Below are 13,591 nucleotides of genomic sequence, written 5' to 3'. Positions count from 1 at the left end.
GTATTTTTCTGCCTACTTAGGCAATATTTTTCCTGCGGGATATATCCCTATAAGTGTGACTACTGGTTTAAAATATAGACTATGGTTTATTCCTGAATTTAAGTAGAAATGTCTAGTGTTTCACCAAGTTTGATGTTTAAAATGGGTTTCTGATTGATTCAGACTTTGGTTTCAAATATTAGTTCTATTCCTAGATTATTGGGAGTTTTCACAAATATTGCATGATAAATTTTTAATAATGAATTTTTGATATATTTTGAGATGTTTTTGTGTGTTTTTCTTCTAAATTGTTAATGTGGGAATGTCATTAGTATAGTATATTATACAGATATATTTCTTTATATTAGACATTTCTTGCGTGCTGAGACAAACCCTACTTAGCCATGCTCTACTTTTGTTCTGACACACTGCTATATTTATCTTAGTAGCCTTATAGTAAGTCCATTTGCATTTATTTTAACAAATTATATCAGCTTGTAGATTTCTTTTTTAGGTATTATTATTGACAATATTAGTGGCTTCATAATTTGAATTTAGATGATCATCCTTTTAATGCCTTGGAGGAATTTAAATTGCATAGAAACTATCTGGTCCTTAGATATTAGATAATATTTCTGTGGTAGACAAAATATGACAACTCCCTCCTCTCCCCGAAGGTAGCCATATTTGAATCCCTGGAAACTGATACTTTCCACAGCAAAGGGATTTTGCATATGTGATTAAAGTTAATGACCTTGAGATGGAAATTTTATTCCAGATTATCTAAGGAGGCCCAATGTAATCATGATAATTGAAAATGGAAAAATACAGAACAGGAATGGGGCAAAAAGATGTGACTAGAGAAGGAACTGACCCATTTGAAGATAGAGAAAATGAATGATAGGTTCCTTAGGGCTGTAAACCAAGGAATGTAGTCACCCCTGGAAGCTGGAAATGGACCTCAGTTTACAGCCAGTAAGAAAATGGCTACCTTGGTCCTACAGCTGCAAGAAACAGAATTCTCCCATTAACCTGAATGCACAGGAAGCAGATTCTTCCCGAGAGACTCCAGAAAGGAGTGCAGCATTGATGACTCCTGGAATTTAGCCCTGTGAGACCCATGCTGGACTTCTGACCCACAGAACTGTTAAGATAATAAATTCATGTTGTTTTAATGCATTAAATGTGTAGTAATTGGTTATGGATCAATAGAAAACATTTAAATTTTTTACTTTAATCAATGCTTATTTGTCTATCAATTTTTTGATTATTTTTATAAGAAAATGAGATTTACATTATATAAACATAAAATTTACAATGGGCTGTATTATGCAATAACTAGTATAGAGATTTAGATGAAATAGCATATATATTTCAAAAATATGAGGTTATAAATAAGAGATATAGAAGATATTAGATTAGATACAATTTTAAATACCTAGTTATTTTCATCATATAAATTAACTAAGTTTAAAAATTCACTTATTAGTGTGTTTTCTTTATCAAACTAATTTCATTTTTTATTTGGTGGGGATGGTTAATGGTGCTTTAAAATATTTTGGTATGATTACCTCTATTATATATAAAATTTCAAAAAAATAGTAAAATTTTCAAATTTCTCTTGAAAAGATTTAACTTCTATTTTAACTTCGATTCAGCACCAAGTTAAAGTTTTTAAAGTTAAATGGGGTCTTTGAAAAATTCACTTTTAGTTTTTTCCTTAATGAGAAATTGACTATAATTTGTTTTGAGTTATGTAGTAACAAAAAAAAATGTACCCGAAAAATGTGGTAGGTTATTTTCAGGCTTTCAGAGGATCAGAGCCCATTTTAGAACAACTCTAGTATTGTTTTGTAACTTTCTCTTTCAAAATGGAATTGATTTTAAGTTTTACATATGTCTATACATACGTGCTTATTTGTTTGTTTGTTTTTTAACACATCCATGTATTTCATATGCATTTCACTTAACTGATATAAAGGGGCAGGTGGTTTTTCTGGACCTGTTGGGCTCTGGTGGCTACATGAATTTCCCACCACGTGACAGGGGTACCAGATCTCTTAATCCTTTCCCTTCCTCTCCAGATAGTCTTCCTCCTTGTCTGAGTTCTCAGGTTTGTTATTTGCTAAGAATTTGTGATTTTTGTCTTGTCCTGGAAAAGGATGCTTTTGCAACAGTAACATTGTTCAGACTATTTTATTGGTTTATAAAAATGTAGAAATGCCTTTTGGTGTGGAAAAGAAATGCCAATTACTGGAGTAGCCTTGAAAATGGCCTCCAAATGGCTTTTCCTTCCTATGATATCTTTGTTCTCTTTTTTTGTAGCCTATAAGGTGAAACTCGTGACACTTTCTGCTTTATTATAAACATGAGTAGCCTATAATCATTGGCTAAAGTATTTTCTACTTAAATTGTTTATCTTTGGGTAACTTGGGTCCAGTCCCAAGTGGGCCATTGTCTATAGGCCAGGGTGAATAAGTTCATCCAACATTCTTAGATTTTTTTTTTTCCTTGAAGATTAATGACAGCATAATGTGGGAATAGAAAATTGGTCATTTCCTTATCAAGGGTTTATTGCAAGTACTTGTATATTGGTTTCTTTTAGGTCTGGCAACTGCGATTGTAACTTACTTCTCCCTATAGTTACCTTACCACAGAATAATCTGTTGTAAATCATTCATAATGGCCTGCCAGTTACTGTGGAAAAAAAAATTGAAAAACATTGCAGGGTTCAACTATATATAAATATAAATATATTTAATACTCTTGGTCATCTTTTTGTGAACAGTGATGAATTATTTAAAATATTTAAAAAGCAAAAGTCATGATAGTACTATTCTGTAATCAAGATCAACCAAACATGAAAAGGAAAGGTACGGAATAGCGGGGGCAATGCTGACTTGTTGGTGCCCCCGAGTGGGGAACTTTAGATTGCTAGCATCATCCTACATATAATGGACATTTTTGGAAATTAAAGTAGGGAAAGGCAAGGTAGAAAGGCAAAAAGAAAAAGCCTCACAATGGAGAAAGAGGAGAAAACTTAGAGACATGGAAAAAAATTGACTTCAAGTATTTCACAACTTTCAAAGGTCAGGGAGGAGCTGTGAAGAGACAGTTATAAAAATTTATTCAATATTACGCCAGCACTGAGCTAAATATTTGTGAAAGCTAATGGATAGAATGTACCAACTCTATGAGATAGGTTTTATTATTTTTCCCACAAAGAAAACGGATTCAGAGATTTTACAATTTAAATAACTGGCCTGGAGTGGATCCGGACATGGGCTGGCTGACTCCAGCATCTATTTTTTTAGCTGCTTCATATGACTTCTACTATGCACTTTACTGATAATTATATTGGAATCTTTTTAGTTAATGAGAATGATACTTTCAACATGTGAATTTTTCCTTCATTGAATCTTTAAGAATGAGTAAATCACTTCTTGATATAATGAAGAAAACATGTAATATACCTCTGATATTTTGATAACTGGATGATATTAAATAGCTCTACCATTGTGTAGAAAGTAGATAATTTGATATAAAAGTACCATTAATAGTTTAGATCTTTTTAAGTGAATTGAAAATATTGCATTACTTAAAAGCAAATTTGATCTAAGATGGTCCAATTTCATAGATAAGTGAATACATTCATTACATATGGGGAGTATAATGTGATATTTCGTCTTTTCTAAGTAATATTGTCATAGACACACTCCCTTCATTACAAAGTATTCTCTAGGAAATGGAAGTCAAACCCTTTATTCTAAAGTATGTATTTCTATTCTTAGCAACTTGTTTGTTGTACAGCAGTGGTTTAAATGGTTACAGAGAAGCTTCTAGAACATTTTTTATGTCAACATTCTTTAACCACAACATTATGCAGGATTTTCTGGTTGACTTTCTGCTCTTCCTCAAACCCAAACTGAAATCACAGAAGTAGAGGAAATATGTCCACTTACTCTTACTTGTTTCTGTCTTTACTTGGACATTGTCACTGTTGCCTGAACCCAAAACCACAGCGAAATAGAAAATAGTCTCCTTGGAAACACATTTACTCTATAAAATAATTGTCACTGAATACTTTGCGATCAACAAACTGTTAACTTTCAAATGCTTTTGGATAACATTACTGCTAATGTAAAATTAGCAAAGTTTAGTCAATTTCAATACACATATTGGGAGCCTAGGAAAATATTACCTTGGAGAATTTTATTAACTAATATAGCTCAATGATTTCAGTTTCCCTGGTTAACCTTGCCCTCAATAAGCTGGTATTCTATGCATGCTTGCGGTATTATATTAGTTTTGCCAAGAATTCCTTAGCTAAATCAGGCCTACATTTTGTTTTTGACATCGTATAGTTTTTATATTTTTACTTGGTATTTGTAGAAGAAGTAATAATTCTTGGCATAATCGGACATAGAAGATCTATTAGGACTTCATGGATATACATATCTATGAAACGTATGTAAATTTTTGGCCAGTTTGAGAGGATGAACAAAAAGAAAAGGACTATTTTTTTATAATCTGGAATCTCCCGAAAATAATCTTAATATCAGATATGTTGAAATAATGTAAGATTTGTGGCTATGTTCTTCTACAGGCCAAGTTCAGTATTAGAATGTCTCAGAAAAAAAGGGTGTCGGCCGGGCGCGGTGGCTTACGCCTGTAATCCCAGCACTTTGGGAGGCCGAGACGGGCGGATCACGAGGTCAGGAGATCGACACCATCCTGGCGAACACGGTGAAACCCTGTCTCTACTGAAAATACAAAAAAATTAGCCGGGCGTGGTGGTGGGCGCCTGTAGTCCCAGCTTCTAGGGAGGCTGAGGCAGGAGAATGGCGTGAACCCGGGAGGCGGAGCTTACAGTGAGCCCAGATCGCGCCACTGCACTCCAGCCTGGGCGACAGAGCAACACTCCGTCTCAAAAAACAAAACAAAAAACAAAACAAAACAAAACAAAAGGGTGTCAAATCAACTCCATGGAGTAAACAGTGGGGAAATGGACTCTCAAGGGCTTTGAGGAGGTGGAAGCCAAGGTGCTATTCATGGAAGTATAACTGTTTTCTCCAGGGAAAGGATGTGAACTTGCTAACACTGGGATTGTCTTCAGGATATCTGTAACTAATTCTGCTAACATCACAGACTGTGTAAGGGCACAGAGGCTTGAATAGTGATGAAAACTTTAAATGATAAAAGACTAGTAAGAAATTCAGCTTCTCAGGTCTGACATTGTCATTGGTAATCTCATGTGGCCGTTAGGAATTCTCGGGGCCAACATTATTACATTGACAGAACTGTACCAGTTTTCCAGCACAGAACAATGTATAGCCACCTTGCTTCTGAGAAGAATTTACACACGTCTTAGTTAAATTCAGAACTTGATCTCAACTTCTAGTGAATTTTCATGTGTGTGTGGGTATTTGAATGGGAGGAAGTCACAGAGTGGTTTCACAGCAAATTATGGTTCATTGAAATGGAGGCTCTTATTTTGAATAATGTTTACCTTAATTGATTGCATTGAGAATATGCATTTTCTGCCTAAGAAGATACAATTCATTTTATATTCGTAACTCAGTGACTTTATTTTTACTTTATGTTTTAGAGTGCTTATTAGGTGTACTGTGATTGTGTTTTATATTGTTACTTTAAGGTATTTTTTATTGTTTTCATATTATTCTCTACTTATGTTTATAAAGGCTTGTCTTTTCAAGTAGATTGAGTCCCTTGTTGATAGTCATTGCTCACATACCACTTTTGTTTCCTGCAAAGAGTATAGTGAAGTGGCAAACTGAATTGAGCTGAATAGAATCAAACTGAATTCCAATGTATGATTTAAGTTCAGATTTTAAAACTAGAACTATGTGCTTATGTCTTGCCCTGTAATTGTGATTAGCACATTGATCAGTAAAGGTTGTATTTATAAACTTCAGGTGTGAAAATAAATATAATGGCAGATTCTGCCTGTAATAGAAGAAGACACTTGATCTCATTGGCAATGGCAGCTCTAGCACCTGCTGTGATTTACTGAAGAGTACTGCTTTCCTTTGGAAGGCCTGCTAGTGCAGAGGGTTTTCAAAGTCATATAGATGTGACCCAATTTCCTTGTCTTTCAGTTTCAATACATATATATAAAAATATAAATGTTATTAACAATTTCAGCTAAAATGTCACCAAAATAGGTGCTAAGAAAATGGAATAAAAAGCAAAAATTGATTAGTACAATCAGTGTTTTGCATGATAAATGATCATTTTGGGTAAATGCATCAAAAGGCAGAAAATAGAATTGTTCTGCAAGTAATGATTATGCTAAATTTATTCTTAATTTGATAGAATTAACATTAATTTTTTCTGATATGCTAGAGACATGTGCATATCGGTTCAGCCATGTGAAAGAGTGACTTGTACTTCTTTATGTCTCTTCACAAACTGTGGTCTTCATATTTTTCATGATTGCATCAGTAAGGGAGTTATTAAGAGAAAAGATTGCCATTTTTAATATGAATATTTAGGTTCTTGGGTATTTCAAGGCTCAGGTTGGAGGAAATCATTTAGTTAAATTTTTAACTAAGGTGGTGAGACTGAGGGCTTGTGGAAAGGAACTGTTGCGCTAAATCAGAACTTATATCATTTAACAGATTTTCTTGCATTATTCATTACAAGTAATACAAGACTATGTTCAAATGAAACATCGTTTTAATTTTATCACTCGTGTTGGGGTGCAAGAACTGAGATTAATTTCCTCATAGTTTCTTTTTCAAAAAACCTTTATTTAAAGCTCTAAATATCAGTAGTAGTCATATAATACTATATCTCATAAATCGTCTTTTCCATATTAGATTATAAATAGCAATATTATAATATGTATACATTTGAAAATATGTGTTATTTACCAGTTAAAATTCCAGTTGTGACTGATTCTTATTTAATGATAAAGTCTTCAATTTTTTATAAGTCAAAAATCTATTTTATTTGTTTTTAGGGAATCCCAGGGTTTCCTGGAAACCGAGGATTAATGGGCCAAAAGGTAAGTATTCATGAGAGTTAGCTTTGGGCCTGGATCTGCTAATTTAATGCATTGTTGTCTACGAAAAAATACATTTTTACATTGGTGGTAACAGTTAATTTTTCAAATATTATATAATTTTAGAAGCTGTTGTTCTGGCTTTACAAATTTGTATATATTGTTTTATGGTTGTTTTATGTAGATAATTTTAATTTAGATTTACATTATATGCTTCCTCCTTTACTTTGCTACTTTTCAACTTTGTTCTCTAAGATAATCATGGTATAATTTACTTCTTTAAAGTTAATTTACCTAACTATGTTTTTGAATGTCTTTTTAGTATATGTATCTTGGTAAATAAGCTTTCAGTTTTTGTTTAATTACAAACTTCTTTATTTGGCTCTTGTTTTGAAGGACAATTTTGTAGACTATACAACTCAAGGTTGACAATTATTTTCTCTTAGTAAATTGAAGATTTTCTTCTATGGTTTTTTGGCTTTCATTGTTAACTGTGAAAAATCGGCTGTCATTCTAATTATCATTCTTTTGTAAGTGATCTGTCTCTTCCTTTTGGAACCTTTTAAGGTATTTTATTTGTTTTTAGTGTTCTTCAAATTCGCTACAATATATCTTGATATGGATATCTCTTTATTCATCTTGCTGGGACTTCGGTTTGCTTCCTGGCTCTGTGGAATTATTCCCAGTATTTCTGGAAAGAATCAACCATTATCTCCATATAACCTCTGCTCCATTCTCTGTTTCTGGAATTCTGGTTAGACATTTTTTTATTTCTTCTAATTGTATACTCCACATCTCTTTTTAGCATTACCTACTATATTTCCATATTTTTGGTCGTCATACATTCTGGTTAAATGTTTTAGATATGCCTTATAGTTTATTTTTTCTTTCTTTATTGTGTCTAATCTGTTAGAATGATCAATTGATTTTTTTTTAAATTGTAAATACTCATAATTTTCACTTTTAGAGTTTATAATTTTTTAAACCACAACTTTTTGTTCTTGAAGTCTCTTGTTATGTTTTCAGTACTAATAGTCTTTCATGATTCTGTTTTTTTAATTAAAAAAAAATCTCATATCTAGTTCTAAATTCTAACAATTCTAACATCTGCAGTTTATTATTTATTATTCTCATTCCTGTAGCTTGCTGTCTCTTGTTTCTATATTGTATATCATGAGCTTATTGCTTCATCTTAATTTAGAGGGTGCCCTGTCAGCCTAACTGGGAAATGAAGACTTGCCTTCTGCTGGTCACCATGGATACCATTTCAGTCCCCTTTGAAAGTCCCAAGTCATCATAGGTATTGAAGATTCCTGCTTCCTTTCCATGGCTGGCCAGCATTCAGTTTCCCGAGAGCTGAGGATCCACCCTCAGATACTCCCACTTTACTTGGCTCCTACAATTCTGTCTCTGGCATGGGTTCTGTATAGTTCAAATCCTCATAATTATAGCCCCAACTCAAAGTATACTTCATTAAAATGAAAGATCTTTGAATACATCTCCTACTTCTTGGAAGACCAACACTCTCAGAGAGGATGTTCCTTCTAGGATTTTTATTCTGGACTTAGAGGGTCCCTTTAGAGGACCTAGTCAGCTGCAACCCCAGAAGTTGAAGTCTAATGCTGCAACCCCAGAAGTTGAAGTCTAATGCTGTTATGTTTTTACTCTATTTTTCTTTATTAATTTATGTTCACTGTCATATTTCTTAAACTCTATGATAAATAGGAAAATTTTTCACCTGATTTTTATTTCTGTTATTTACCTTACCAACTCCATCTAAGCTGCTAAGTCTTCCTTTGAAAGAATGGCAAATGTCACTATAAATGTCATAATAAAAATATTGACAGTAAATCCTCAGACTCTATGCCAAGGTCTTTAAGGTGTTAGGTTCCAATTTTTGCCTTGCCTTGCTTCTTCCTTACAGTAGTGGAAGAGAAAGAAAAAGTTGAGCTGATTGATATTCAATTGTCATTCCATTGTGCTTTGGCAGAAACGTTCTTGAACTAAATTGATAATTTACAATTTACAATTTTTTTTTAATGTTTGATTTTTTAGGGAGAAATTGGGCCTCCAGGACAACAAGGAAAAAAAGGAGCCCCTGGGATGCCTGTATGTTGATGTCATTATTATCAAAGTGTTTGCAATGTTGCTACTTACCTACTAGGAGTTCATATTCAAGAGTTCATAAAAATGTAGGGGATACAACAATAAAATACTTGAGGTCCATGGATTCCATTCAGTTGTATGAAAAATATTATGTCTATGTGCATTTTTCTAAAACAGTAAAAATTTCTTCAGTTTTTCAAAAAGTCGGCCACCCAAATAAACATCAGGGACCCTAACTGTAGATAAATTAGAAAGCATATTCTAGCTATTAATTTAAAAATACTAAGTATGGTTAAGTCTAAATCTCAGTGAATTTTATTTTAAATTACATTTACAAACATATTACACTAATGGGAAAGAATATGTACAGAAGACATAGTATGGGAAGATCCTAAAACAGAGTAAATTATTTTATGGTTTTCAAGAGTGAAGATGGCATATGAAACTGACTCAAAATTATGAAAGTTCTATCATATGTGCAAGAATTGCCCCCTAAATTTTAAGTTTATTGCTAGAAGTGATGTTGATTTTCACCTATAATCAAATTGTTATAGGTTCATATTGCGATTATATTTTCTGATGATATAATGATTTTTTTAATCCCTTTTCATTTGCCAAGTGTGTTAAATATGTATAATAGTATTTAAAGTAGAATATAAATGAAATCAAGTCCTAACTAAAAGAGTAGTCATCATTTTTTTATTTTGAATCATATGATTAAAGATACGGCCATTTTGTACCTTGAAAAAAGATTATACAGAAAGTTTATTAGAATGTAACTCTTTTAAAATATTGTTCAAGATAATAGAATTCTAAGTAATGTAAATCAGCATAACATCTATGAAGACACCTAATTCTTAGCCATCATAACAAAAGAAAAAGTATAGAAAAAATAAATTTTTCTTTATATTTTCTTTTATTAGCTCTCCATTTTCTCTATTTGTAGTTTTTGTAAGCAATAGAATTTTAAGTGCTCTGCTAGCCTTTATGCTATCTTACATGGTTTGATTTTTTACTTTTATTATCCTTTATGAATATATGGGGGAGTAATTTTCTAAATACTGTATTATATTTTCAGATCTGTATTATAATTTAGTGAATTATGAGAACGTGTAACTTGGAAATTGATTTAATATTTTTTAATAATCTTGTCTAAGTTACTCTTGAAATTCCTTTTTAAAATTGTAGGGTTTAATGGGAAGCAATGGCTCACCAGGTCAGCCTGGAACACCAGGATCTAAGGTAAATATGATAAAATTAACAAGATTGGGAACTTTGTGTAATCACAGTTGCCATTTATAACTTTGATGAAAATTTTAACTACTACCTTGATTGTATTTTAAATGTGGTTTTTATTCTATGAAAAAAATCACTTGTAAGAATTAAGTCTGCAAAAGCTCAGCATAAGAAACAGGCTAAAGTAAAGCTCATCCTGTTATGTTGGAAAGGGTCCAGAATCTTCTGCTACTCAGCCCCCTTCTCCCTTTTTGGTGTCTTGGTGTCTAGTATTCAGGAATACTAGAGCTCTGTGGAACTCAGTGCCAAAACCACCAGTCTAGAGCATTCATAGTTATGAATAAGAATATCTCTTACAATACCCATTTTATAGTCTTCTTTTTGGTATTTTTATTTAGTGAAATGTATATAATATAAAGTGCCTTGTGGTAGATTGTACTAGTACTGTGAGTAAGAGCATATTATCTTTACTTTTAGATTTTAAATAAGTAAGGCAAGCTTGACAAATATATTTAGGGTATGAGGTTATTCTCAAGGTAGAACTGAAACTCTTTGAATGTCATTATTTGACCATTTTCTAGGTATATATAATCCTGAGGTGAGAGAACTATTTTGTTTTCTTGGTTAACCAGAGGATCAGACAAAACGCTCGGAAAACTGTTCCCAACTATTTTGCAAATAGATTCTAGGACAACCTTCCGAAAGGAAGTGATGGGATTGCTATTTTGGAAGCATTCAACCTTTGACTAGGCGTTGCCTCAGGGGAATAGACCCTGGCGTATAAGATGAGTAGATGACTTAATCTATTTTACTTTTAATTTCTAAAGTATTTAGAAAAGAGAGAGAGGGGAAAAAAAAAAAAAAAAAAGACATGGGAGCCCAATAATGAGAAAAATTAGCTGCTCTTCCATCAGCGGTAGACCCTTGTGGATCCTTGGAGTATTGTGGGCTCCAGTAACTATAGGTACACACAGAGTTGGTCTAATACACTGGAATGACTGAAATGCTAAGCAGAAGGTCTCCACAGTTTCTCAAGGTCATTTCATAAGAAAATACCCTTTATTAGCTGGTGCACATTGGGCTCTCTCATTGTCTTTTGGATTCTCTAATTCTTAAGAATGAAGCCTAAAATTTCATCAGCTTTTTAAAAAAATTATTATTAGATACACCACACTGTTGACTCACACTGAGCTGAAGGTCAATTGTATCTGTTGGACTTTCCGTAAAAGGTTTTAGAACAATGTGTTTGTGCTGTCTGCCACTTAAGCAGATTCTGCTGATTTGGCTGGGTAGGACAGTAAGCATTTCCAGTATCACAGTTTGTTTATTTTTACATGACTTACTCTAAAGTTGGTTTTCTGCCTCTTGTGCTTGTACAATTATTTTGTTAAAAATAGATCCAAAATGTTGCAGATATTAAATATAATCTTTTCAGTGAAACATTTTAATTTTTTTCTTGTAGTATATTAGGTGTTGGAAACTTTTTCTGAAAAGGGACAGAAAGTAAATATTTCAGGCTTTGAGAGCCATACAGTCTTTGTTGTAACTACTCAGTTTTGCCATTATAGTGCAAAAGTGGCCACAGGCAATACCTAATCAAATGGGTATGGGGTGCGGCTGTGTTCTGGTTAAACTTTAAGAACTTGCATTGGACTGGATTTAACCCATGGGTCATAGTTTACTGACCTCTATATTAGTTTCTTTCTGCTAGTTTTGTCAGCTTATGTTTGTGGCTTGTGCTGTCAATATGACTGATAGAAGTTCTAGGGTGAGACAAAAATGTATTCTGTAGTGCAGAGCTAAGGCTGAAACTGAGGCAGATCTTTGGAAAACCTCTAATGTATATTATAATACTTAAAAATCGCTGTGGAAACATTGGTAAGTCTATTTAACTATATATGTTTTGGTTTTAAAAAACATTATCTGCCCTTTACTGGGTATGTACCCAAAGGAATATAAATCATTCTGTTACAAAGATACAAGCACACATATGTTCGCTGCAGCACTATTCACAATAGAAAAGGCATGGAATGAACCCAAATGCCCATCAGACTGGCAAAAGAACCATGGAATATTATGCATCCATAAAAAAGAATGAGATCATGTCCTTTACAGGGACATGGATGGAGGTGGAAGCCATTATCCTCAGCAATCTAATGCAGGAACAGAAAACCAAACACCACATGTTCTCACTTAGAAGTGGGAGCTGAACAGTGAGAACACATGGACACAGGGAGTGGAATAACATACAATGGGGCCTGTTAGTGGTCAGGGGGTGTTGAGAGTGGAGGAGTATCATAAAAAATAGCTAATGCATGCTGGGCTAATACCTAGGTGATGGGTTGATAGATGCAGCAAACCACCATGGCACACATTTACCTATGTAACAAACCTGCACATCCTGCATATGTAACCCAGAACTTTAAAAGATAATAATAATTCTCTAAATAATACTAGGATATGTTAGCTTTTTCAAGTCAGGTAACTTTCAACAAATCTCATGTCTGTGAGTTTCAATTTAAACCCCTATAAAATTAGAAATTTTAAGGAATCATTATTCTGTGGTTCAATAACACTGTTATGTGCTAAATGCTTTAATTAAATCTAATATGATCTTCACGTGTTTCTTACCGCGAGCAGCCTACAAAACTTTTTTAAAAGCTGAAAATGGCATTGGTTTGTCTCACTGATTAGTAAACCCGAGTTGACTGTGGGTAATTATTGTGTTCGCCTTCTAGGTGTCACACTAACCTGTTTAATTATGGGCTTTTGCCAGACATTGGGTTGTGATTTCAGATATCAAAGTATTCGAAAACCAGAACTACATTTGACAATCTCTCCTTATTGGCCAGAAGACTTGTTTTCTCTTTCTCTATCCACTTTTCCTTTTCTGTATTACATTCTTTACCCTGTCAACTTAGTCTCGTACTCCAAGTTTCCATCTGTTAGAAAGAACTGCACTGGAATTCTGAAAAAGCACAAGCTAAACATTTTCTGATTCACACTTCGTCAAAAGAAGCCATTGTGCATTTGAAGCTACTTTTCTTTCCTTCAGTTGCATACTGAAGATGAGTCCTACTGAGAAAGTGAAACAGGATAATGATGAGGGTCTCAGCCTGGAGGATGCTGTTAAAATACATGGCTCCCACCTGTGCAGTGTGGTGGCTGGACTTATTAGTGCTGGCCACTACAGATTTGACTTTCCTCCCTTGTACTTGATGCTACCAGCTTTAACACAGGTGT

At 33.5% G+C, this 13,591-nt stretch overlaps 1 protein-coding gene across 2 annotated transcripts in view; it reads left to right on the top strand.

Moving 5' to 3' along the window:
• The window catches only part of COL21A1 (collagen type XXI alpha 1 chain), a 197,584-nt gene that overhangs the window by 169,665 nt on the left and 14,328 nt on the right, over nt 1-13,591 (top strand). For both annotated transcript variants that reach the window (XM_025384346.1, XM_025384347.1), the window contains 3 exons: nt 6,965-7,009; nt 9,062-9,115; nt 10,301-10,354. In XM_025384346.1, the coding sequence (XP_025240131.1) occupies nt 6,965-7,009; nt 9,062-9,115; nt 10,301-10,354 (153 nt within the window). The remainder of the gene's footprint in view (nt 1-6,964; nt 7,010-9,061; nt 9,116-10,300; nt 10,355-13,591) is intronic.

This window comes from Theropithecus gelada, chromosome 4 (assembly GCF_003255815.1).
Source record: "Theropithecus gelada isolate Dixy chromosome 4, Tgel_1.0, whole genome shotgun sequence".
NCBI lineage: Eukaryota > Metazoa > Chordata > Mammalia > Primates > Cercopithecidae > Theropithecus > Theropithecus gelada.
The sequence above is the reverse complement of the archived record's forward strand: the minus strand, read 5'-3'. Positions and strand labels throughout refer to the sequence as shown.